Source organism: Dermacentor variabilis, chromosome 1 (genome assembly GCF_050947875.1).
Source record: "Dermacentor variabilis isolate Ectoservices chromosome 1, ASM5094787v1, whole genome shotgun sequence".
Classification (NCBI taxonomy): domain Eukaryota; kingdom Metazoa; phylum Arthropoda; class Arachnida; order Ixodida; family Ixodidae; genus Dermacentor; species Dermacentor variabilis.
The window spans coordinates 267,166,671-267,194,118 of record NC_134568.1 but is presented as its reverse complement, the minus strand read 5'-3'; the positions used below and the strand labels follow the sequence as shown (position 1 = coordinate 267,194,118).

At 44.4% G+C, this 27,448-nt stretch overlaps 2 protein-coding genes across 2 annotated transcripts; both read right to left on the bottom strand.

Moving 5' to 3' along the window:
• Window positions 1-3,980: 3,980 nt before the first annotated feature.
• On the bottom strand, window positions 3,981-9,432 carry LOC142573512 (uncharacterized). Its single transcript, XM_075683025.1, has 3 exons — window positions 8,965-9,432; window positions 6,702-6,944; window positions 3,981-4,496 (listed from the first exon to the last, which is right to left on the bottom strand). The coding sequence occupies exons 1-3, from the start codon at window positions 9,378-9,380 to the stop codon at window positions 4,322-4,324; spliced, it is 834 nt and encodes a 277-aa protein (XP_075539140.1). The 5' UTR covers window positions 9,381-9,432; the 3' UTR covers window positions 3,981-4,321.
• An 8,942-nt stretch (window positions 9,433-18,374) lies between these two features.
• On the bottom strand, window positions 18,375-24,444 carry LOC142566633 (uncharacterized). Its single transcript, XM_075677495.1, has 4 exons — window positions 23,933-24,444; window positions 21,474-21,716; window positions 20,450-20,471; window positions 18,375-18,557 (listed from the first exon to the last, which is right to left on the bottom strand). The coding sequence occupies exons 1-4, from the start codon at window positions 24,346-24,348 to the stop codon at window positions 18,375-18,377; spliced, it is 864 nt and encodes a 287-aa protein (XP_075533610.1). The 5' UTR covers window positions 24,349-24,444.
• Window positions 24,445-27,448: the final 3,004 nt, after the last annotated feature.

Genomic DNA, 27,448 nt, shown 5'->3' with positions numbered 1-27,448 from the left:
TAAATAATTGCAAATAATATCAAAAAAGGGTCCCCTGAAACCCAAACGAAACAACTTTTCCAATAAAATATCGTGATTTACAGTTTCGAACGCTTTTGCTAAATCTAAAAACAGAGCACAACTATACAGGTTCTTATCTAGAGCAGAATATAATTCATCTGTGAATTCTTCTAACAGTGTAATAGTACCTCGCTCAGCAACAAATCCAAACTGTCTTGGTGTTAGGAGTGAAAATTTCTTTAAGAAGGAAGTCATGCAATCAAACAGAAACTTTTCCAGTATTTGAGCGAGTATAGGCAAAACAGAAATAGGTCTATAGTTTTCAACTTCATTTTTTTTCCTGCTTTATACAGTGGCTTAACAATCGCCGTTTTTAATGTCTCCGGAATTGATGCGGTGTTTATAAAACCATTAATCATAAAAAGCAGTATGTCTGCTAATGTATCAAAATTTCTTCTTAGTGTGGCCACAGCCAACCCATCTATACCCGGTTGTTTATTAGGTCGGAAACTAAAAATTATTCGCCTCAGATCTTCCTTCGACAACGTGGGCAAAAAAGCAGATGCTTGAACAGTATGTTTGAGTGAGCAAGTGTGTCTCTGCGACTGCGCAGTGTTAGAAAAACGCGTGAAAAAATTATTGAAATTATTTACAACTACATCTGGCTTCTCTGAAAAATATTCCAAGAAATTCGCAGGTGCCGCAGTTCTGCCTCGGAGCGTATTTATTAAAGCCCAAGTTTTTGCAGAATTTTTGTGTGCTTGATTAAATCTGTCTACGAAATACCGCCGTTTTGCTGATCTCAAGAGAGCAACGACCCTATTCCTCGCAATCTTATATTCAGTTTTCAAATCTTGATTTTTCGGCGCACGCCTGCTCCTTTTCCACAACCAGTCTCTGTTGGAAATAGCTCTCATTATGTCGACTGTGAACCAGGGGTAACTTTTCCTTTGTTTTTTAGTTATCGTGTACATACTAGAAAGCTCAAATTTTTTTAGTTGCTCACAAAATTTTTCATAAACTTTAGCATAATTACAATCCTTAATCATTTCCGCCCAGTCAAACTGTGCGATCAAATGATCAAATGTTCTCTTGTTTAAAATCTGCACTTTTAATTGATTACTGTCATGTTTTTCTTCTGATTTGTCCTTTCCGGGCAGGGGTAAGAGTGCCTTAAGGCGACATGCGACAAAATAGTGATCCGCTATCTTTTGCCTTATGATACATGCCTCTAAAGAATAATTCGGTGCTCTTATTGCTATATGGTCTAGACAGGAGGATACTAGTCTATTTTGTAAAAGTTCTACTCTTGTAGGTTGATTTATAGTCACTTGTAGGCCATAGGTTGATAAGATGGAGAGGTAATCCGACACAGTAGTCGAACTGATGTTCAATATATTAATGTTTAGGTCACCCGCCAAACAAATCTGATCTGCTGCTTTGTGGCCTTCTAAAATTTCTTCAAGTTCACGCAAGAATCGTGCGACACTGTTATTAGGTGGCCGATAAATAGCTATCAACAATAATTCTGTGTTCGGAAGCGTAATTTTTACTGTCAAACTTTCGGCGTGGTTTAAAGAAATGTCTGTAACCACAGTGTCATATCTTATCTTAACAAACACTGCTAAACCCCCTCCTCGTCGTTTCTGTCGTGACATGAAATGGGCTTTGTAACCCTTTAAATTGTAAATGTTAGTGCAGTCCTCTGGTACATTTGTTTCCACTATTATAAATGCATCTACTACATCTGCGACTGATTCCGCTACCTGTCTAAATTCCTCCCAATATTTTCGTAGACTTCTGATATTAATACTAATTACTGTGAAACAGTGTTCACGGCTGGTAGCAAATATATCTTTGAACTCTTTGAAATTTGAGACAGAGGAAAAATTCGTTGCCATGTTGCTTATGAAATTTTAAGAACATCGGCTAGACTCTTAATTCGAATCAGGGGTGCATCTTCATTCTTCTTCACGAAAATACTTCCGCCCTTGACCCACGCAAATTTGTAGTTCTTTTCTTTTGCTGTAGTTCTAGCTCGCCAGAACAGATTTCGGTTCATTCTTGTCAGATTATCATTGATGAAAAGCCTCGGCAGTTGTCCAATTTGATGCAAGCGTCTTAGCTTGCCCCGCGCATCAAACCACGCATTCCTTGCGGTCACGGAAGAAAAACGTACTAGTACTGTTGGGTTCGCCTTGTGTTTGTTTGGTAAGCGATGCACCGCCTCGATATCAGAGCTACAGAAATCTGATAGCTCCAGTTTGTTGGCTATGTTCGATAAGACTTCTTTTAGGTTTTCCTCGTGTTTGACAGGTAGCCCTTCAATTTCCATATTTACTTTTCTGCTATACTGTTCGCTCTCATTTAGATCCTGTTGCAGCTGCTGTAGCTGTTCCGCCTGTGTTTCCAGTTGCGTTTTCATGTCAGTAATTTGTGCTTCACGCGCAGCTTCCCGTTCTTTACTGGCGGAAAGCTGTGCTAACGCCATGTCGTATTGTTTAGACAAAAAGGAGACTGTTTCTTCTAGGTCTTTCATTGTTATGCTCAAGTTTGTGAATTCTGCTTTGAGAAGGAGCAGAGAATCTACTTTTGCATGTAAAGTCAGCAAATAGGTCAAAGTTTGCTTAATACCTGCCAGCTCTGACAGTAATGTGGCTTCTGAAGTGTCTTCTTCTGGTAGAGTCGTACTCGCAGATTGTGAGCCCGCCCCCCCTCGTTGCTTTACCGCGCGACACGTTTTGCACACCCATGATTCACGCTTACTTTGACTCTTCGCTGCGAAAGTATTTTGAGCTACACCTGAGCAATGTTGACCCAAATGATATGGGTTCCCGCACTCCGAACAAGTAATGAAACGACCATCATCGGGTAGTAGTTTGTTACAAGCAATACAATTGTCCATAATAACACTCAACAAGATACACTCTGCAGTCGGCGGCCAACACCCTTAGTTAGATTCACAAGGTAAGTACAGTACCTGTAAAATATTTGCGTTAATGTCCCGTCGTTGAATCGCCGCCGACTGCAGAGCGTCCCGTGCTGCAGGCTGTTTAAGTAGGCGTTTTCTTCCAGGGTTTCCAGAGGCTGGTGTGATTTTGCAAAAGCCTTCTGCGATGACGTTTGTGAAGTGGTGCTGGCTTGAAAACCGGATGAAGGTCCAATCCAGCAGTAGAATGTTCTCGGATGATTACACGTGCGAGCCTGTAAAATATTTGCGTTAATGTCCCGTCGTTGAATCGCCGCCGACTGCAGAGCGTCCCGTGCTGCAGGCTGTTTAAGTAGGCGTTTTCTTCCAGGGTTTCCAGAGGCTGGTGTGATTTTGCAAAAGCCTTCTGCGATGACGTTTGTGAAGTGGTGCTGGCTTGAAAACCGGATGAAGGTCCAATCCAGCAGTAGAATGTTCTCGGATGATTACACGTGCGAGCCTGTAAAATATTTGCGTTAATGTCCCGTCGTTGATAATAATAATAATAATAATAATAATAATAATAATAATAATAATAATAATAATCTGAGTAATCATGTTCTCGTGCTTCTACTTCATCTTCCCAACCATTACCCCGTCCGAACGTACAGTCCGCAGGTCCCTCTTAGGTCTGAGCCATCCGAACACATTTCTGCGCATCTGACTGTGTGTTAACATTTTACGGCTATCCCCCAAGCAATCCTTAAGAAGGAAGGCTGAATCCTGGCAGCTTTAGAAGGACTGCCTTTCGAGCAGCGCGGCGTGCAATTCCAGCGACCCCTGTGCATCCGTGGATTACATTCCATTGCAGGGTATTACAGTCACGCACACAAACAGAACCATTTGACTCGTCTGGCCACATTGTCGCGAGGCAGGATTGTCGAGATGGCGTCGTAGCTTTTGAACGGTATTGTTATAAAAAAAAAAACAGAATTACAGTGCGGGGCTCATTCAATTTCGCCCGTTACCACCGCCCCCAAACGCATGCTCAAGGAATTAACATAGCAACATATTTCGATCGCAAAACACTGTATTATAAACACATATAGTAATACTAATTTCACACAAATATAGTGAAAAAAATGGTAAAAGTTACGAAAGAAAAGTGCATCCACTCCCGGGAAGCGGCGCCACAGTTTCGTAACACTATCGTCGCGGCATAGCGACACGCCGACTAGCTCGCAGCGGTTGCTGCATGCGTCCTCGCCAAACATTGCGCAAGGCGACTCTTATCTGATCCTAGTGGAGCCGCCAGTGCGCCCCCAAACGTCTACTGTGGCCATCGTGCCAGTGAACCGAGTGCGCTTCGAAGTCGCCGGTCACGTGGTGAGCAGACAACGTACGGTCAGCCGCTCAGCTTGGACAAGCGCAGCTGAGGGGACGGTAACGCCGCCTGCAGTGCTTGGGGCTGTTGTGTCGCTGCAGTGGTGACAAAGTGCAGCCGAGCAGACGGCAGCCACACGTGCGGCGACGACGGGCGACTCCTGTCGGGATTGCCGTACTGCCGTCTACTCTGTTCGTGGACAACCTGATGGAAGGAGGGAAAAGATGCGAATTGTTTGTGACTCTGCCAGGGAGAGAGTCAATGTCCGCTTACCTAATCGGAAAATGAAAAAATACCTTTTTACAGCAGTTGAACGCACTGTATCTCCGAAAACAACTTTTCGATAGTTTGAGCTTGTGTGAAGCTGCTAATGATGTGTTCTGCGCAGTTAATCGAATGTACTTCAAAATAGCTATCATCCATGAAATACATGCAGGCCTGTTTGTAAATAGAAAATAGAGCACACCCGAAAACACTGAGAACCAACTCGCTTTCCTCTGCGAAAATCTGAGGGATCTTAGGGTTTGGGATTTACGGCGTCTCCTTAAATGGTACTTTCGTGCTCTATGATAAAAAAAAAAACGCAGGCAAATACGAGCCAATCCTTGCCAAGGCTACCATCATAGCCTGGTGCTACTCATTTAGAATCAACCTAGCCGAGTTTAAGCTTCGTTGCGGCTGGACATTAGACGAGACATACAGTGTCATTTGGTCTTGAATACTTTAGTTTCGAAGCGACCTCGACGCTTCGGGAGGTACGGAGTTTAAGTCAGGGCTCAGTTTTCCATCGGCATCCAGATGAAAGTGTCTGCATGAGAAACTGGCTACTGAGCATAGTTTTTGTATTTTTTTCAAGACTAATGAACGGGAAAATCAGTTGCGCAGTATTCAGTATACCTGCTAAGAGAACCAAATAACTTCGTGTCGCGTCCTCCTGAGGGGCGCGTTTTCTTCCACTTTCTACTGTATTCGATGCGGCCACAAGATACGCTGCGCACGTGGCTGTTGACATCGCGAAGGCGATGTGAGCCAAGGCACATCGGCTAGGCTGAGAGACCCTTATGGGTTTCCGTTATCGCTTCGTTCTACAGTCGGGTGGATAACAACTTTGCCTTTCTTTCGCTCCTTTGAGGACACACTGACAGTGACTCGTAGCTTCCACCAGGCGATACCTTTTCTGTAAGACCATATTTGACAACCATATGGTCTAGCGACTGGTCTCACGGAAGACTAGAGATTGGGAGGCAAAAGTGACGACAGCGACTTCGGGCTTCTGCGTATTATAACCACGGCGGATCGCCAATGAGCAGGAACGCATTTTCTCTATCGCTTCTTTGTTAAGTTGGCGCGGTTGTTTGTTTTCTTTTCTAAATATTTACACACCAGTTGTATGTTTATGGCATTTCTAAAACAAATAAATTACGGTGTTTTACGTGCCAAAACAACCATCTGATCATGAGGCACGCCGCAGTGCAGTACTCCGGAAATTTGGACCACCTGGGTTTCTTTAACGAGCGCCTAAATCTAAGTACACGAGCGTTTTCGTATATTTCGCCCCTGTGGAATGCAGCCGCCGTGGCGGCCGCGATTGGATCCCGCAACCTCATGCTTAACGGCCTAACACCGCTGCCACTAAGCAATCACGGTGGGTGTATCGTATCTATTTGTCATCCTGCACGCTTTTATCTATAACACGTACTTTCGTACGAACTTTATCGCATCTATTACTCCTGTGATATTTGTAGGTGGCGTATTTCATGGTAGATGTATATGGTTCAGGTGTCCATAGAGAAGGGAAACAGTAAAGAAGCCCGCAGCCTCTAGCTTTCCTCTTCGTCTACGAATTCACGTTAAGTTACCAACGGTATACTGTCCGCTTTATGAGTCAACACATGCAGATTTTAGAAATATATAATTTATATATTACTCAGCTACAAAGTTATAGACTTGGTGCAGTTCTTTACCTCGTGTCTTCTTTTTCTACGATATCAAGTTATATGTGACTGAAAGAAAACACGGATTATGCGAACTAAAAATTTGCTGTTCACAGCCCGTATATTTTTGCATATTCTCTCTATCTCATAACAGCTTTCACTGTAAAGCCCAATAGCCCAGAACTTTGTACTAATGAACTATCTACATGCCCTTCTACAAGTACGGACATCGGTATTTGACGAAAGCGCTACAATCCCTTCGCTGAATGATGATTTGACATTGAACGATTACGCTAGATGATTACCTCAATCTGGCCTAAGCAGTATAGTTCATCGTGACACCTTGGCTTACACGAGCATATATGTGACCTACAATCACGGTTTCTCTTACGAGATAAGATGGCGTAAATGGAATAGCAATAAAAGAGGCCGCGCATTGACTGCAGCGTTTTAGTGTGACTGGTGCTTGGCTTACCTCGCGTGTAGCCTCCAAATGCGGCTGCTTGGTACAGCCACGCCGTATGTGTCGCCTTTGCTGCCAGCCTTGATGGCGTTCAGCATCGTCAACGCGCACGGCAGCGTGTCACGCGGGTGGATGCGTAGCCTGCAGCCCGAGACGTCGAGGCTGCACTCGGCAGAAGGCACGTGGTCGCACTCGACGAACCGGGCACTCATGGTCGCGGCCGCTTCCGATCCACGCGCACTCGGATCTCGCGCACTGCGTTGACAATACATGAAGACAATGAACAGTGCTGTTGAAATGCACATTCGTCAAGCAAGGCTCCGACGAACGCTGCAGCTCGTCTCACGAAACGCGTTCTGCTTCATTCGAAGCAAACAGCGCCTTCAGTATCGAAACACTAACGATGGCATCATCCATCCGGGAAGCAAGAAAATAGATTCTGGCTGCTCAATTGGGCTTTTTTACCATGCATATATGCTACGAAATGACGATTGGCGCCGAATATACGTAGTTATGTTGGTTCTGGAAATCCAACTGCCATGTGTTAGGATATAACATAATTTATTCTGACTCATCCTCCCCACACTGAAATGGTTCTATAAATTGCCAAAAAATTACTCTGTGTGTTTGAACAATTGCTATGTTCCGTTGTATTTCAAGCTTAATGATTATCCGCCACCGGAAAGTCCTCTAGCAGCGGTATTCTAGGTTAGAATTTTCATAAAGGAGCAAAAACCGGAACTTCATCCTTTGATACCCCGCTGTTGTCTATGTGACACAATGTGGTATCGGAAAGGTGCCCTTTGGGACAAGAAAGTGTCTGAATGCATGCTATTTAATTATTAATTTGCTATTTGATTCTTATGCAATTTGTATGGTAGCAGAGAGCGGCATCGTGTATACATAGGAGCGCCAAATTATCACGTACCGAAAGATGTTGCTATTGGTCTCGTTTATATTATTATTGTTATTATTATTGTTACGCGAATAAAACAGTCAGACGTGTATTTACAGTATATTTACGATAATTATATCAGCTGACAAGATGGTAGCCAGCGCGCGAAGCCCGGAACATCGTCTTCTTCCGAAGATGATTAAAACATCTTCGTCAGCTTATCACATTATTATTATTATTATTATTATTATTATTATTATTATTATTATTATTATTATTATTACTATACTTCCTTCTGAAATTTCTTTCTGTAAGTCTGTACGCGACAATCGCAAAACTTTAAGGGCATTGTACACAGAATGATTATAGGCGTCGTATTTTTATTTCTCCTGTCATTGTTGAAGCATGTCTTCGCTCTGGTCGTTTCTTCGCTATTTTTTTTTGCTGTTTTTTCGTGATTCTTTTTTTTCCCTTGTACTTTATCACTCACTACCTTAAGCTTTCAATGTCTTTTTGTTTTCATTTTCTTGCTTGTTTTCATTTTCTTTCTTGCTCTTCATTTTCTTGTTATTGACTGCCGGGTTTCGCGTGACAAGCCACTGTGATAGCTTAGGCGAACCCGATTTCTGTACATATACTTAAAGATTTGATAATAAATTATTATTATTAATATTATTATTATTATTATTGTTATTATTATTATCATCGTATGCAGCTATTCTATGTTCTTAGCCAATCTTTTTTATACCAATAACACTGAATCATAGGCTGTAAGCCATCCTCAAACAATGCTATCCAACGAAATGACGTGGTCTAGCTGTGAGGAGAGTTGAATTTAGTTGGGGAACCAAAACTACCAAGCAACGAATGGATAAATAAAAATTATAGGCGCTATATTCACGCCTAGAAGACACAAACCTCCCAATTTGCGGACGGGTTCTGCTTGGAGCAAGTCGTGTTCGTCTCACCTTCTCTATACTGTTTGTACAAGAATAGCAATAATTGCGCTTTCGGCGGGCTTTGTCTTCCTTCTGCCAGACTAGTGCCGATACGAGACATCGCCGAATTCGCACAGGTCCATTCAAGGCGTTCAATCGTAACTCCTTGCTTGGCCTTGAGATGTGAAAATTAAGCGATGAAATTTTTTGTACTTATGGCATATAGCAGAATACAACCGACTGTCGGAGCCCACATGTTCAGTTGAGGCGTAAGCGTGTAACTCAACAAGTTACACGCATTCTTTCTTTTGTTTGCGAGGCAAAACAACCCGTCAGTGGGATTTTCACAACATTACAGAAATAAAATAAAATTCCTCTGTTCACTGAGTATGTTCGCAGTGGTCGTGACACATGATATAGAAAACACCGAATTGACCGTTACCTCTGTATCAGTAGGCGCATGGTGAACCTCGAGGCTTCCACCGTCTGGTGCCAGGCTCCTTGCGCGGCCCATGGCACTTGCTTGGTGTTACACAGGGGCACGGTGTCCTTGACGCCCATACTGACCAGCGGGTACAACTCGGCCCTCGGGAACAGCCTCCTTGGATGTCCTGCGTGGCTGCCGCAAGTGCGTTGGTCGACCGTGTACCACGGCTTGAGGTCCCGAATGTCTGGGAGGACGTCCTCGATGGCCAAGTTACTGAACACGTAGGACACGTCATCCTTGGCCCCATCTGGAAGTGCGGCGAGTGTGATCGAGGAAGGTGTCTTGCGGGATGGCGTCGCTTCCGAGATGGTTGACAGGCAGCCTTGGAGGAGACGGTGAATTTCGATGCCGCTAGGTACAGCGATCTCCATGACAGGTAGCAGGACGATGCCGTTCCTTTCTGCGATGGTTCTAAGTGCGTCCGCCACGATTAGCTGCGGGTTAGAAAGCACGGGACAGATTCTCCTTTGTCGCCTGGGCCTCGCGTGCCAGCGCGCGCGCGCGTGGTATCCGTGTCGTTCTTCTTTTTCTTCTCTTCCATCTCTAAACCTTCTTTAGCGAGTCAAGGCGCTTTGCTCATACGCTCTATGTTGGCCCACGCGCGAGCTCTAGCGGTGAGTGAAATTCGGTGAAATAAGAGTGTGTCAAACTCGCAGCCAGTTCTAAAAAAAAGACAGTGGGGGGAGGGGACGAGACATTGGCGCGCATGTTGACTATTTGGATTTCCGTATTGAAAGAAATGCAAAACGCTGAAATACTTTTATGAGACAACCGCTGTTCAGATTTGGGTAAAATTTGTTGCATCTAATAGATAAACTTACAGGCTATCTAGTTCGGGAAACACCATATCAAATTATGGCTGTGCATATTTGCACATCTGCCATATTTGCACATCTGCCAAATTCTGCACATCTATAATTCGCCAGCAAAAACAAACAAATTTCTATCAAGTGAATCTCTAAGAGAGGATAAAGCGGGCAAACGGTATATATGAAATGATAGTCTACGTAAAATTGCTACAATGTTTCAAGTGTCTTGCGAAAGTCATAATAAAAAATAGTGGTCTGTTTCAGAAAGAAGTGTCATCCCTATTGCAAAAACCTGCGCCACTGGGACCCAGTGCGCCGGATTATGGGCCCAGTACAGCGCGCTGGACGCTGGGGCGCTGGGAAGGCGCTGGGAAGGCGCGGCGTACTGGGAGGCACTGGCTACACGTGCGAAAAATAGCTCTAGCGCGTTAAATATACGGTGCCTGGACAGCGTATATATTTTTTTGAATACAGAAAGCAAGAAAGAGCGCTTTAGTGCAATAAAAAAAACAGAAAAAAAACGTAAAAAATAAAGCTGCTCCGACAAGGATTCGAACGTCCGACCTACAGATCCCAAGCCCGTCATTTTACCACTACGCCACGCCATTTTTTTTTTTTCTTTATTTCCAATGTGACAACACAAAATAGAGAAACCAACACAAAAATGTTAAATGCGCCAACCAGTAGCTTGTTGACGCGACATTGCTAAAAATGTTTTAATGACACTAGGTCATTAAGTACAGGATACCATGTTGGCTGTTCGTCCTGGGACTGGTACACATCTCGGATATAGGCAATGCTTTCAATGAAGTTTTCTCTTACCGATCTTACAATAGGATCTGCATGTCTGACAGCCATTCTTGTTTTCCACATGCTATGCATGCTTAATACCATGAACATGTCATAGGGCACACCCCCGTCATTGTTAACCGCAAGAAAGTTAATTCCATATGGTGTGAGGGGCAAATCTTTTTTCAGCGTTCTCTGGAGGACATCCCAATGAAAATTGAATCTAAACAGTCTAGGAATATATGTGTTAGTGTTTCTGGCTTGCGGCATAAAATGCAATCAACTGACCCGGGAAGAAAAAAGCCCTTTTCCTGCAGCCAGGGTTTGACTACGCCACGCCATCAGCGGAAAATACGCGGATAATTTGCCATGTCAAAGCCGAGAAGCAGTTTGTTTCGCAGAGATACGTCTCGTACATACGTGGTTGATGCGCTATCGCCCAGCAACTAGAACTCACGCCTGTACCAGAAATAAAAAGTTGCTGTCCGTATTCAGCAGTATGCTTCGAAGTCCCACACCATCGATTTTCGCTTGCGATTGCTCTTTTAAATACCCGCGCCGAGATCGCTCCCCACCGAAGCTTAGGCCTAGCGAATCCGCCGAGTCCGTCCTCTTGGCGTGTCTAGGCGCAGGAATCAAGAAATCTAACACGGATAAATCACTCTATATTTCAGCTTTCGCATCGATGTTCTTAAATAAACGATTTTTTCATGTCTACAGTGCCAGCACAAGAAGCGGTGACCGCAGATGTGACGCGTCATAAACACAGGTATGTGTGCTATCGCCGAAGGCTCCCAGCACTAGCCCGCGCTTCTCTGACGAAGATCTATGACTAGACATGCGTGTTGACTGAGAGGCATCACTGAACTAAGGAAACGGTGCATATCCTTTGCGTGAAGAACAAGAAATGGCTATCGAAATCGGCAGTAACAGGCAATACACCATCCCGGGTCGGCGGTTCATTTAGGACTTCTTTTCGAAATTAAAATAGCAATCGCAAGTGAAAATCGATGGTGTGGCACTTCCAAGCATACTGCTGAATACAGACAGCAACTTTTTCTTTCTGGTACAGAAGTGAGTTTTAGTTGCTGGGCGATAGCGCATCAACCATGTCTGTACGAGACGTAGCTCTGCGTAACAAACTGCTTCTTGGCTTTGACATGCCAAATTATCCGCGTATTTCCATCTGATGGTGTGGCGTAGTGGTAAAATGACGGGCTTGGGATCTGCAGGTCGGACGTTCGAATCCTTGTCGGAGCAGTTTTATTTTTTACGTTTTTTTTTTCTTTTTTTGTTGTACTAAAGCGCTCTTTCTTGCTTTCTGTATTCAAAAAAATATATACGGTGTCCAGGCACCGCATATTTAATGCGCTAGAGCTGTTTTTCGCACGTGTAGCCAGTGGCTCCCAGTACGCCGCGCCTTCCCAGCGCCCCAGCGTCCAGCGCGCTGCACTGGGCCCATAATCCGGCGCACTGGGTCCCAGTGGCGCTGGTTTTTGCAATAGGGATAGATGACGTTTATCTTCTCTTGGCGTTTTATTAGGTCTACTTTAGGGATTAGTAAGATTATTTTTCATTGCTTAATTACGGAGTTGTAAAGATGTCCCTTGGCTTTCTTGTATATTGAAAATATTTAACATTATTATAAGAACACTGGCGGAGTAAGAAATGTAATTGCTGCACTTGATATTGCCTTTTTCCTTGAAATGCAACAACCCGCATCGAAATTACTGTTGTCGTTGCCGAGTTAAAAAAAAAAAAAAATGTGGCAGTTTGGGACGAGCCGAAGCATCGCTTGCGATAGCAATATATTAGACTGCTATACGAAGGGAGGATAGTACTTTTATCGGCCGTGAACTTCTAAACATTCGCGTTTTGACTAAATTCACAAGCATCGTTTTACGCGCGCACAGGGAAACTTGAACACATCTCACTCGATGACCGCGGACACTCGCTGTTAAAATGTTGGCGTCACGAAGAGCGGGTTATGCAGCGAGCGAATTGACTCTAGTGCTGTCTCTCACTTCAACGCGTACTAAGCAGGGCAAGCACCACGCAAGAAACCATCAGTCCGCAGCATACCTACATTATGTACCGATCGCCTTCCGCTTTTACGATGGAGCCGGCGCGACCACGCTAAGCCGTGCCATACGCAGACGCCGGCGTATGGCACGGCGCCCCTCTCCCGGTACCTCGCGCACGATTGAAGACGGCGCGTTTGCTCCCCGGCTTCCACAATTGAACGAGCCAGATCGAGTCACCATCTTCGGCTCATCCTCGCAAGCTCTCACTCGCACCTATATAATGCACCTCGCGGACACGCGGTTATGGAACTTGGACTTTATACGGAATGTCATGGCGACAGTGACGACGGAAGTGTGCCAGGAATGTCTATATAATTGCTTTTACAATGAAACGATGAGGGCTCCCGAGCTAAAGCTTAGGCATGCCGCACATTCTGTTAGCAGAGGTAGAGCGCCTTCAAAGGTGCGAAATCGTCAAGGCAGTCAAGCAATGTAAGCTGTCAACGTGAATCCCTCCCTACATGTCTATCTGCAGACTCCTCGAAACGCCTGCAGCCTGCACCTTCGAAGGCGTATCCCCCCTTCTAGTGACTCGCATCGTTGTATCGTTCTTGTATTGTTTACTTGTATCATTCCCCGTACAGAAGGCAAGAAGTGCCTACGGGGGCAGTAGGCACACATCGTTGTGCAGGAGAGCTCGCCGACTGCTTCATCATCATCATCATCATAATCATCATCATCATCATCCAAAACATTTATTGGTTTCTATTCAGAGGGTCTTTGTTCACGCTCTTTACTAGGTTTAGCAGGGGTGGGTCCAGCGGTTTCAGCTGCCCTTCGTGCTCGCTGCACGAGAGCAGTTTTGTCCTAGCAGCGGTCGGCGGCCAACAGTGTTTGCCATTTCTCGCCACTTGGATTTATGATTTTGGGGACTGCTGTCATATGTTGGAATTCTCATGTGATCTGAGATATGGTATTTAGCTTCGCATCTGGCGGGGTAGATGTTTTACTTGGTATATTTATGTTGGGCAAGGTTCCTGTCTGGAGCTGTCTCGAATCAGTGACCTCCGCCCTCGTGTGTGACTTATGTGGGGGAGGATACTGTATCCTGGTTCCCCTGCAGTAGTGTGCCAATAAATCAGAGTAGTCACTGGGAACAGATGGTGGACTTTCGAGTTTGGATTCTTCGGCTACTCGGATTGCATACCGTTGAGCAACCCTGTCCGTCTCTTCGTTCCCCGGCATTCCTGCACTTCCCGGCACCCACAGGATCTTTTGTTGGATCGGCTGTGGCTGTGTTGTGTGGAGTGTTACGCTGCCTCTCATCTCGGGGAGTACACGGAGTGCGCGGTGGCCTATTCTGCTGTTGAGGAAATGTGAATCAGTTGGAATGGTTAGTGATTTCCCGGTCCTCAAGCCCTCTGCCGCAGCTAGAGCGATGGCTCCTCAACTTCATTCACGCTTCTTCAGCTTATGCAGCCGCTTGCAATTTCGGAAAGGCTTGCGTTGATGACCATGGCCATTCTGCACCCTCGTTCGGGATTTTGTGCGGCTGCGTCCTCGTACAGTACGTCGTTTTTGGTGGAGAACGTGCGTTTGATGTCAGTACGTTGGATGTCTCCAGCTTATGTCGCGTCCGTCGGGTTCCCTTATTTTAAAAATATGTTTGCGAAACTTTCACAGAGCTTGTAATAGAACTTACAAAACATATTTCACGTTAATAATTTTCTCACAGCATATGCACTCTGTGGAACAATCAACAAATGAAAGAAGGATCCTCCACGATTTGACCACGTTAGTCCATCTTTGCCATCTGCACCCTGAGGTGACGTGCAAGTGAAGTTAGCCAATAAAACTAGACGCGCCCTTGGAGTTAAATGTCATGTCTCCCTACGACTAGCTCATTTATAAGACGGGGTCGTCAGAGCTCACGAAGAGTACAAGCTTGGCCAAACTCCAGGCCTTCCTTCATAGCGCCCCTGCTATTGGATGTCTGATTGTGCCGTGTTCTAGAGCTTGGTAGGTACCCTACCCCCATATGGAATCGACAGATAATCAAAGCAAGAAAACATAGGCGAAATATTTGTTGTTTTACTTGGAGTGTAGAATTGATAAGCTAAGGGAAAATCAAAGTCGACGAAAAAACACGTAGTACGGTTGGAGTGTGTAGTGCGAATATTCGAGCGGTAGACTGTGGTGTGGGCCAGGCGTTTTCGCTCCCTGTCTCGAACTCACTAAATCACTTGGGAATTTGAAGGTCTCGTTTATTTCATGACATTTCAATATGCCAAAAAAATGTTTCATAGCGTTCTCGTTTAACCTTCTACGGTCACATTTAATTCTCGAGCGCTCAAAGGAGTTCTGCGGATACTTTAGCGCATCCGAAGGCGCCATGAAGACGATGCTTAACCGTGGCATGACGATTCTGAAATAATGAAGATAGCATAACGAGCACAGTACGACAACGACGGCATGGTGATAATGGGATGCCGACCGAGCGTATGACGATGTTGCCTTGACGACAAAGACACGACGATGATGGTATGACGAGAATCGGATGAAGAATGTGCAATGACGACAATGAAAGGGCCATGATGGTTTCACTAAGACGATATGACAAGGACTGCATGACAATGAATGTATGTCAACGACGAAATGACGGCGATGGCATAACGCTGGCATGTTCGCGACTGAATGACGACAGCGTCAATGCGATGAAATGATGAATGAATGACGTCGATTAAACGTCTAAAGTGGTGTGACAATAGGATGACGACGAGTGTATGATGATGACGACATCACGACATCTGTATGATGACGATCAGCCTTCTTTGACGACGATGTTGGACGACGATGGCGTGACGGGGACGGCGTGACATCAACTGTATAAGAATTGGATGAAAGCGATTACGTGAGAAAGCTTGGCGACGACTTGGTGTGACGATGCTGATGTGAAAATGACGGCGTCACACGACGACGGCCCATAACCAGCGGCACATACCCCTGGAGACTGCAGACTGCACACTTGTGCAGTCTGCAGTCTTGTCCGCGCTTGTGCTGACGGCGCCAACGACCCAAAACTGAGAAACGAGCTAAGGAAAACTAACACTTAAAGATAACGTGCCGATTGTTATGCCCGAACTCACGCCCTCCGCAGAGAGCATGGGTACGGCTCGTACCGCTCCTACTGAGCCTCTTTTTTATCTGACATTGTCTCTTATTACAGCGGAGCTGTATGTAACTAGGGGCGCTATAACGTAAAACTATTCCAAACTTTTCTATTCCAATTCTGCTATCAGCCCTCCACGATTGGTGAAAAACTTTTTTCGACCACCCCCACTTCACCTGTCTGTCACGCGACGTCACGAAAACCGCGATAGTTCCCTATCTGATATGATGTGTACACACTGATTATGCATGATTTGACAGAAAAAAGAAAAACAGTTATTTCTGATTCGACCCCTTTTCGCCATTAACCCTCGGCTATTGGTAAGAAGTTTTCTGGCTGCACCCACTTCACCTGCCTGTCACGCGACGTCACAAAACCGCACAAACTCACGGCGTCAAAGTGACGTGTACGCGATAAAGATGCATTAATATGCCGAACAAAACTGAATTTTCTTCGGAATAGCCACAGCCTGCCCCGTTCCGAAAGGAATAAATGATGGCTGCCGCCGATCGCTGAGACGCTGGCTACTCACACCTGTCGGAAAGCATGGATGTATTTGCGTTTAATAAAACTTCTTGCGTGGCCATGCAATGTTTTCGAGCACTTTCGGCACGTTTACCACTCCATTCGGCCAACTCTTCTTTGCTGAGGGTCAGTTTTAGCGTCATTCTTACGCTTCCGTTGCATGCCGCCGTGATTTTCGACCAGCCACCACAAGCTAAGTAAGGGAAAGCCGACCAATCGCAGACGCCGGCACCACCCTCTTCATCCGGTTATCGATTTTCAGTGCACTGGCTCTGCCCCAGCGAATCCCTCTCCACTGGAGCGTGCTCCTCGCCTCTTGTCAGCCAATTAGATACGACAAGCCGCTCAGTGCAGGCAATGTTATTCGTTTTTCAAGCAAACAAAAGTGACCTCCTATGAACGAGGACAGTGTTTGATTGGTCTGTTCAGACAACACTGCGGGTGACCGCCCGGTGCTTGCGTTGGTGGTTACGCAAATTTGACGTCAGGAAATTGGAATAGAAACATATTGGAATAGTTTTACGTTATAGGGCCCTAGGGTGCGATAGAATTTTCGTTTCCGCATGCAAAAACTATCATCATCAACGGCTCATACGCCCGTAAGTAAGCAATAAATGCAATGGCTCGTAGCCCCATGAGCCAGAGGCTACAAGCACACAGCAAAGTGAAGCGAAAAGTTTTTACATTCCTTTTAATCACGCATGCAACATACACAATGGCATGTCGAAAACTGTCATCATCAATGGCTCATAACCCCGATGGGCATTGGCTCATACCCCCGTTGAGGAATGGAATGGAATGGAATGGAAAACTGACTTTTTTAAGATTTTAGCGGGTCGAGGCCTAAGTCTTCATTCTTGAAGCTTGGGTCCTCTTCAGCCATGGATGGGCCATTAGTCCAGGGCTCCACTAAGCCGGGCCCCCTCGCACGCGTGCGCTATTAGAGCTCTTTGAGTCTCTAGCTCGCGGCTGGTGAGCCAGCTCTCCCATTGCTCCGCACTTCGTGTTTTGTGTTTGTGGAATGCCTGGTTTCTTGTATACTCCTATGTAATGTGGTATAAAACCAGTGAGGAATTTTGAGCCGATTTGTAGGCACGAAAATGCGCAAGTCGACTTTCATGACCTTCGTAAACCAAATAAATCAACATCAGCTGTCACATCTACGAACGACCACTATAGTTTTCAACATAGTGCTACAAGCCGAGGGGAAAGTTCACGCTGCGCTTTGTGTTGTTGTCGGAAAGGATAATGCGTATCTGAGCTACCAGAGTTAAAGGAACACTTAAGGATGGGTGGAACTTGCAATAATAATAATAATAATAATAATAATAATAATAATAATAATAATAATAAGCTGGGTAATCATGTTCTGATGTTTCTACTTCATCTTCCCAACCATTACCCCGTCCGAACGTACAGTCCGCTGGCAGCTTTAGAAGGACTGCCTTTCGAGCAGCGCGGCGTGCAATTCCAGCGACCCCTGTGCACCCGTGGATTACATTCCATTGCAGGGTATTACAGTCAAGCACACAAACAGAACCATTTGACTGGTCTGGCCACATTGTCGCGAGGCAGGATTGCCGAGATGACGTCGTAGCTTTTGAACGGTAGAGTTATCAATATAAAATAAACAGAATTACAGTGCAGGCCTCATTCAATTTCGCCCATTACCACCGCCCACAAACGCAATGCTCAAGGAATTAACATAGCAACATATTTCGATCGCAAAAAACTGTATTATAACCACATAAAATAATACTACTTTCACACAAATATACTGAAAAAAATGGTAAAAGTTACGAAAGAAAAGTGCACCCACTCCCGGGAAGCGGCGCCACAGTTTCGTAACACTATCGTCGCGGCATAGCGACACGGCGACTAGCTCGCAGCGGTTGCTGGAAGCGTCGTCGCCAAACATTGCGCAAGGCGACTCTCATCTGATCGTAGTGGAGCCGCCAGTGCGCCCCCAAACGTCTACTGTGGCCATCGTGCCAGCGAACCGAGTGCGCTACGAAGTCGCCGGTCACGTGGTCAGCAGAGAACGCACGGTCAGCCGCTCAGCTTGGATAAGCACAGCTGAGGGGACGGTAACGCCGCCTGCAGAGCTTGGCGCTGTTGTGCCGCTGCAGTGGTGACAAAGTGCAACCGAGCAGACGGCAGCCACACGTGCGGCGACGACGGGCGACTCCTGTCGGGATTGCCGTACTGCCGTCTACTCTGTTCGTGGAGAACCTGATGGAAGGAGGGAAAAGATACGAATTGTTTGTGACTCAGCCAGGGAGAGAGTCAATGTCCGCTTTCCCAATCGGAAAATTTAAAAAAAAGCTTTTTACAGCGGGTGAACGCACAGTATCTCCGAAAACAACTTTTCGATCGTTTAATCTTGTGTGAAGCTGCGAATGATGTGTTCTGCGCAGTTAATCGAATATACTTCAAAATAGCTATCATCCATGAAATACAAGCAGGCCTGTTTGTAAATAGAAAAAATAGGCACACCCGTAAACACTGAGAACCAACTCGCTTTGCTCTGCGAAAATCTGAGGGATCTGAGGGTTTGGCATTTAAGGCGTCTCCTTAAGAGGAAGCTTTAGCTCGGGTGCTCCTATCTAAATACATGTAAAAGGAGAATTCGTTTTTCTCGGCAACCACTGCACTAAATTTGACTGGGTTTGCTGCATTTAAAAGCAAAACTTAAAATCTGGTGACTGTTGGTTTCGAATTTTTGAGTTAGGCCGTCAATATTTTTTTAAAAATTGACAAAAATTGCAAATTTTCAGAAAACGAAACTATCAAGTTTACAACTCTGTAACTCAACAAGAAAAAATGATATCGCAATTCTGTTAATTGTATCTGATAGCACATCTGAAGCGGACAAAATTGATATGTTACACATGAATCTCAAAAAATGTAGTGATATGTAATTACAACTTTTGCAGAACCCTCGTAAACAATGTAACAAATTTACGTAAGATGTAAAATTACATATAATATTTGTCCGCTTTGAATGATCTAATGGATGCCGTTTACAGAACCGCGATATCTGTTCTTGATGCAGAGCTATTAGTTTGTAAACTTCATGCTTCTATTTTTTTCAAACTTCTGAATTTTTGAAAATCGTTCTAACAAAATTCAAGCCCTAAATCAAAATTCTGCTTCCAAGAGTCACTAGAATTTATCTTACTCTCTCAAATGCAACAAATTTCATCAAAATCGGTCCAAGGGTTATCTCAGAAAAACGTTTTTGCGTTTTTACATGTATTTGAATAGGCCGCGTCGGAGTTGGGCACGAGCTAAAGCTTGCGTGCTCTATAATAAAAAAAAAACGCATGCAAATACGAGCCAATCTTTGCCAAGACTACGATCATAGCCTGGTGCTAGGCATTTAGAATCAACTTAGCCGAGTTTAAGCTTCGTTGCGGCTGGACATTAAACGAGACATACAGTGTCATTTGGTCTTGAATACTCTAGTTTCGAAGTTACCTCGACGCTTCGGGCGGTACGGAGTGTAAGTCAGGGCTCAGTTTTCCATCGGTATCCAGATGTAAATATCTTCACGAGAAACTGGCTACTCAGCATAGTTTCTGTATTTTTCTCAAGACTAATGAACGGGAAAATCAGTTGCGCAATATTTAGTATGTCTGCAAAGAGAACCAAATAACTCTGTGTCGCGTCCTCCTGGGGGGCGCGTTTTCTTCCACTTTGTACTGTATTCAATGCGGCCACAGGATACGCTGCGCATGTGGCTGTTGACATATCGAGGGCAATGTGAGCCAAGGCACATCGCCTAGGCTGAGGGACCCTTATGAGTTTCCTTTATCGCTTCGTTCGACAGTCGGGTGAATAACAACTTTGCCTTTCTTTCGCTCCTTTGAAAACACAATGACAGTGACTCGTAGCTTCCACGAGGCGATACCTTTTCTGTAAGACCATATTTGACCACCATATGGTCTAGCGACTGGTCTCACGGAAGACTGGAGATTGCGATGCAAAAGTGACTACAGCGACTTCGGGCTTCTGCGTATTATAACCACGGCGGATCGACAATGAGCAGGAACGCATTTTCTCTATCGCTTCATTGTTAAGTTGGCGCGGTCGTTTGTTTTCTTTTCTAAATATTTACATACCAGTTGTATATTTATGGTATTTCTAAAATAAAAATAAATTAGGGGTGTTAGCTGCCAAAACAACGATGTTATTATGAGGCACGCCACAGTGCCGTACTCCGGACCTTTGTACCTCCTGGGTTTTGTTTAATGTGCACCTAAATCTAAGTACAAGGGTGTTTTCGCATTTCGCCCCTAGCTGTCGAATCCAGCAGCCGTGGCGGCCGTGATTGGATCCCGCAACCTCATGCTTAACGGCCTAACACCGCTGCCACTAAGCAATCACGGCGGGTGTATCGTATCTATTTATCATCCTGCACGCTTTTATCTATAACACGTACTTTCGTACGAACTTTATCTTATCCATTACTCCTGTGATATTGGTAGGTGGTGTATTTCATGGTAAATGTATATGGTTCAGGTGTCCATAGAGAAGTCAAACAGTAAAGAAGCCCGCAGCCTCTACCTTTCCTCTTCGTCTACGAATTCACGTAAAATTTACCAACGGTATACTGTCCGATTAATGACTCAACACATGCATATTTTAGAAATAGATCGTTTATATATTACTCAGCTACAAACTTGTAGACTTGGTGCAGCTTTTCAACTCGTATCTTATTTTTCTAAGATTTCAAGTTATATGCGACTGAATGTAAACAAGGATTATGCGAACTAAAAATTTGCTCTTCACAGCCCGTATATTTTTACACACTCTCTCTATCTCATAACAGCTTTGACTGTAAAGCCAAATTGCCCAGAACTGGGTACTAACGAACAGTCTACATGGCCTTCTACAAGTACGAACATCGGTATTTTACGAAAGCGCTACAATCTCTTCGCTGAACGATAATTTCACATTGAAAGATTACGCTAGATGATTAAACCGGCCTAGGCAGCAGTTCATCGTGACACCTTGACTTACACGAGCATATATGTGACCTACAATCACGGTGTCTCTTACGAGATAAGATGGCGTAAATGGAAGGGTAATAAAAGAGGCCGCACTTTGACTGCAGCGTTTTAGTGTGACTGGTGCTTGGCTTACCTCGCGGGTAGCCTCCAAATGCGGCTGCTTGGTACAGCCACGCCGTACGTGTCGGCGTTGCTGTCAGCCTTGGTGGCGTTCAGCATCGTCAACGCGCACGGCAGCGTGTCACGCGGGTGGATGCGTAGCCTGCAGCCCGAGACGTCGAGGCTGCACTCGGCAGATGCCACGTGGTCGCACTCGACGAACCGGCCACTCGTGGTGGCGGCCGCTTCCGATCCACGCGTACTCGGATCTCGCGCACTGCGTTGACAATACATGAAGACAATGAACAGTGCTGTTTAAATGCACATTCGACAAGTAAGGCTCCGACGAACGCTGCAGCTCGTCTCACGAAACGCGTTCTGCTTCATTCGAAGCAAACAGCGCCTTCAGAATCGAAACACCTAACGATGTCATCACCCATCCGGGAAGCAGCAAAATAGATTCTGGCTGCTCAATTGGGTTTTCATACCATGCAAATATGCTACGAAATGACGCTTGGCGCCGAATACACGTAGTAATGTTGGTTCTGGAAATACAACTGCTATGTGTTAGGATATAACATAATGCATTCTAACTCATCCTCACCACACTGAGAATGTTTTATAGATTGCCAAAAAATAAGTCTGTGTGTTCCAACAATTGCTTTCTTCCGTTGTATTTCAAACTTAATGATTAGCCGCGACCGAAAAGACCTCTAGCAACGGTATTCTTGGTTAGAATTTTTCTCTTCGATTTTGTTTATTCAGACACGACTTCAATGCAACCAATAAAGAAACGTAAAAAATAAGAAAGTGTCCTAATAGAATACTTCCCGGTGTACTGTGATTAATACGTCATGCGCCACTCGTTTTACTGTCAGTTTTTCGTGCCAGAATTTCAACCACTTTTGTTGTGTGTTCAATTTTCGCATTTTTTTCATAAATGGGCAAAAACCTGAACTTCATCCTTTGATACCCCGCTTTTGTCTATGTGACACAATGTGGTATCGGACCAGAAAGTGCCTGAATGCATGCTTTTCAATTGTTAATATGCTATTTGATTCTTATGCAATTTGTATGGTAACAGAGAGCGGCATCGTATATACGTAGGAGCGCCAACTTATCGCGTACTCAAAGATGTTGTTATTGTTCTCGTTGCTATTATTATTATTATTATTATTATTATTATTATTATTATTATTATTATTATTATTTATGGGGCAAAAATCTGTAATGATCGACCTGACGAATTTTTCTCGGTTCAGTCAAAAAAGGTTTTAAGGAAAATGTCATCTTCCGTTTGAGTTTTTTTATGTTTGGGTATGTGTTTATTTGAAGTAATTTTGTTGTCTTAACCTGTATATCTATATGAGCGTACGAAAATGTTGACTACGTTGCCAAACTTGTCCTTAATTTTAGTCTTTTGTTCTATATAAACATGAAAAAAAAATATGTTCACTACGTTGGAATAACATGTATTAATTTTTCTGTTTTTGATCTATATGAGCGTGAAAATATGTTCACGCTACACTGTATTAGCATGTATTTAATTTTCCTTCTGTTTGCACAATGTTTTGTCGGCACTTGGGAAACGCCTGTATGTGCATACACTGAACTCATCGCTGTTGCCGGCGCTGCCAGGTCTAGTCACACAAGCCATTTAGGCTACGACAGGCCCGCTTACTATGTATTTATTCTTGTGGTGCATAATAATAATAATAATAATAATAATAATAATAATAATAATAATAATAATAATAATAATAATAATAATAATAATAATAATAATAATAATCGTATGCAGCTATGCTAAGTTCTTAGCACATATTTTTATACCACTGTTCGCACCCGAAGATATATCAATACAATAACACTGAATCATAGGCTTTAACCCTTCCTGAAGCAATACTATCCAACGAAATGATGTGGTCTAGCTGTGAGGAGAGTTGAAATCAGTTGAGGAACCAGAACTATCAAGGAACGAATGGAAAAATAAAAATTATAGGCGCTATATTCACGCGTAGAAGATACAAACCTCCCAATTTGTGGGCGGGTTCTCATTGGCGCAAGTCGTGTTCGTCTCTCCTTCTCTAGACTTTTTGTACAAGAATAGCAATAATTGCGCTTTCGGCAGGCTTTATCTTCCTTCTGCCAGACTAGTGCCGATACGAGACATCGCCGAATTCGCACAAATCCATTCAAGGCGCTCAATCGTAACTCCTTGCTTTGCCTTGGGACGTGAAAATTAAGCGAAGAAATTCTTTGTATTTACGGCATATAGCGGAATACAACCGACTGCATAGCCCACGTGTTCATTTGAGGCGTAAACGGGTTACTCAACAAGTTACACGCTGTCTTTCTTTTCTTTGCGAAGCAAAACAACCCGTTAGTGGGATTTTGACAACAGTATAGAAATAACATAAAATTTGTCTGTCCCCGTAGGATGTTCGCAGTGGTCCTGACATATGATATAGAAAACACCGAATTGACGGTTACCTCTCTATCAGTAGGCGCACGGTGAACCTCGAGGCTTCCACCGTCTGGTGCCAGGCTCCTTGCGCGGTCCATGGTACTTGCATAGTGTTACACAGGGGCACGCTGTCCTTGACGCCCATACCAACGAGCGGGTACAACGCGGCCCTCGGGAACAGCCTCCGGGGTTGTCCTGCGTGGCTGCCGCAAGTGCGTTGGTCGACCGTGTACCCCGGCTTGAGGTCCCGATTGTCTGGGAGGACGTCCTGGATGGCCAAGTTACCTAACACGTAGGACACGTCATCGTTGGCCCCATCTGGAAGTGCGGCGAGTGTGATCGAGGAAAGCGTCTTGCGGAATGGCGTCTCTTCCGAGATGGTTGACAGGCAGCCTTGGAGGAGACGGTGAATTTCGATGCCGCTAGGTACAGCGATCCCCATGACAGGTAGCAGGATGATGCCGTTCCTTTCTGCGATGGTTCTAAGTGCGTCCGCCACGATTAGCTCCGTGTTCGAAAGCACGAGACAGATTCTCCTTTGTCGCGTGGACCTCGCGTGCCAGCGCGCGAGGGCGTGGCCTCCGTGTCGTTCTTCTTTTTCCTCTCTTTCATCTCTAAACCTTCTTTAGCGAGTCATGGCGCTTTTCTAATAAGCTCTATGTTGGCCCACGCGCGAGCTCTAGCGGTGAGTGAAATTCGGCGAAATAAGAGTGTGTAAAACTTGCAGCCAGTTAAAAAAAAAAAAACGGGGCGGGGGGGGGTGAGCGAGACAATGGCGCACATGTTGAATATTCGGATTTCCGTATTGAAAGACATGTAAAACGCTGAAATACTTTCATGAGAAAACCGCTGTACAGATATGGGCAAAATTTGCTGCATTTAATAGCTAAAGTTACAAGCTATCTAGTTCGGGAAGCACAATATCAAATTATGGCTGTGCATGTTTCTACATATGATTGATAAGAACAGGTAAGTCCAAAAAGTATGTATACGCAAATTTTACACATCTATAATTCTCCAGCAAAAACACACAACGCACTTCCATCAAGCGCATCTCTTAGAGCACATAAAGCGGCCAAACAGGATGTATGAAATAATAGTCTACGTGAAATTGTGACAATGTTTACAAGTGTGTTCCGAAAGTCATCATAAAGATAGTGGTACAGTTCAGAAAGGTGGGTCATAGATCACGTTTATCTGCCCTAGCCGTATTATTAGGTGTAGTTTAGTGATTGGTGATATTGTTTTTCATTGCTGAATTACAGAGTTGTAAACATGGCGCTTGGCTTTTTCGTATCTTGAAAATATGGAACATTATTGATATTAGCTTTTTCTTTGAATTGCAACAAGCCGCATCGAAATTACTGTAGTGGTTGCCGAGTAAAAGGAAATCTGGCAGTTTTGCACGAGGCGAAGCATCGATTGCGATTGCAAATTATTAGGCTGGAATGCGGAGGGAGGATAGTACTTTTATCGGCCTTAAACTTGTAAACATTCGCGTTTTGACTAAATTCACAAACATGGTTTTATGGGCGCACAGGAAACATGAACACATCCCACTCGATGACCGCGGACACTCGCTGTCAGAATGCTGGCGTCACGAAGAGCGGGATGTGCAGCGAGCGAATTGACTCTAGTGCTTTCTCTCACTTCAACGCGTACTAAGCAGGGCAAGCACCGATAGTGACCAATTCCTATGATAGTGACCATATGCCTGCAATTGTTTAAAAAATCCTCTCCTTTCCATACAATACCATTAAGATCACCCCATTGGAAACTCCATCTAGCAGACTTATTTCTATTCGCTGAAAAGGCCAGTCCGGACTCATTAACAACAGTCCGGACTCATAGGCCAGTCAGAGTTAACAACACAGGAAATAAATGAAACGATTACTGCCTCTATACTCGCTGTAGCAGAGAAGACAATCCCGTAATCATTCGTCTTCTTAGGGGAAAAAAATTAAAATCCTGGTGGATGGATCAGTTGACAAAATCTAAAAGAATACAAAACAAAGCATGGCGTATCTTTCGGTGACAACTAACACAGGATAACCTACTCTCTTTCATAAAAGCAAAACCGAACGCCAGGTACACACGCAGAGAAGACGGAAGGCTGTCCTGCAGAACCAATGTATCGTCCATAAATAGCTCGATAATATCGAGAAGACTGCGGGATCAGCTTCGTAAGTTTACAGGCGACGACCGATCCTTACTCTATTCCCATACTCTCACCCGCAGGCACGCAAACAGATTTAAAAGAAAAAGCAGACGTATTAGGCCAGCATTTCCATGACATATCAAGATCTGTAAATTATTCTGCTACATTTCAAAAATACAAGAAATCACCAGAAAAACTAAAGCTTCCGGCCGCAAAAAGTTCAGAGTGATATCGTATATTAGGGGGGGGGGGCTGCTTTATCGCTTACGGAAATCAACAGAATACTCAATACTGGCAAAAAAAAACAGCACCTAATCCAGACAGAGTACATTACGAAAGGCTCGCTGACATATCTCTTAAAACTGTTGAAACCTTGCTTCGTTTTTTTTTTTTTACATAATCTGGGAGACCGGGAAAATGCCCAAAGAGTGGAAAAAGCTATCCTAATCGCTTTCTTGAAAACTGGAAGAGCAACTGACTACAACAAATACAACAATCCTACAACAGCAACCAACTATAGACCCATAGCACTCACAGGCTGCCTCGCGAAGTGTTGTGAAGTCATTATAAACATAAGTTTGACATACGTCCTTCGAAAATCAGAACCTGCTCGATAACCATCAGTGAGGCTACACGAAAGGTTACTGTACAATAAGATCACTTAGTCCAGCTAGAACATGAGATACGTGCGGCCTTTCTGCACAAGCAATACTTTCTGACTGTTTTCTTCGATATAGAAAAGAAAAGGCGCACGGCACAACATGGACGTGTGGTATCTTGAAGGACTCAGCGGATTTGGGGATCCGCGGTAGAATTCTCAAATGTCTAGCCTATTTCATGTCCGACCGAACATTTCAAGTGGGTTTAGGTACGGTGCTGCCATGCGTTTTAATTCAGGAAAATGGTGTGCGACAGGAATGTGTATTGTAAGCGCAACACTGTTTCTGGTAAAATTGAACTAGATGAATAATGTAATTCCCTCCTATGTAATGCATTCATTATACGTTGATGATCTGCAAATAGCGTGTCGTGCAACGAAGTTGGCAATTTGCGAACGGCAAATTCAAATTGCATTAAACAAACTCACGCAGTGGTAATCGGAAAACGGTTTTCGCTTCTCAACTGAAAAAAAAAAGAACTATTAGTGTTGTCTTTTTACAAAAAGGAGGCCCACGACACGATCCCATCCTTAAGGTACATGAAGCCACATTAGCATACAGCAACAGCACAAGTTTTTGGCTGTTCTTTTTGATAAAATGTTGCACTTTCTTGCGCACATAAATAGCCTTAAAATTAATTCAAACATAATCAAAGGCCTGTCCCGGAAGCGCTGGGGCTGTTATCGTGAATGCCTGCTACGCATCTATCACACTTTGGTACGTAG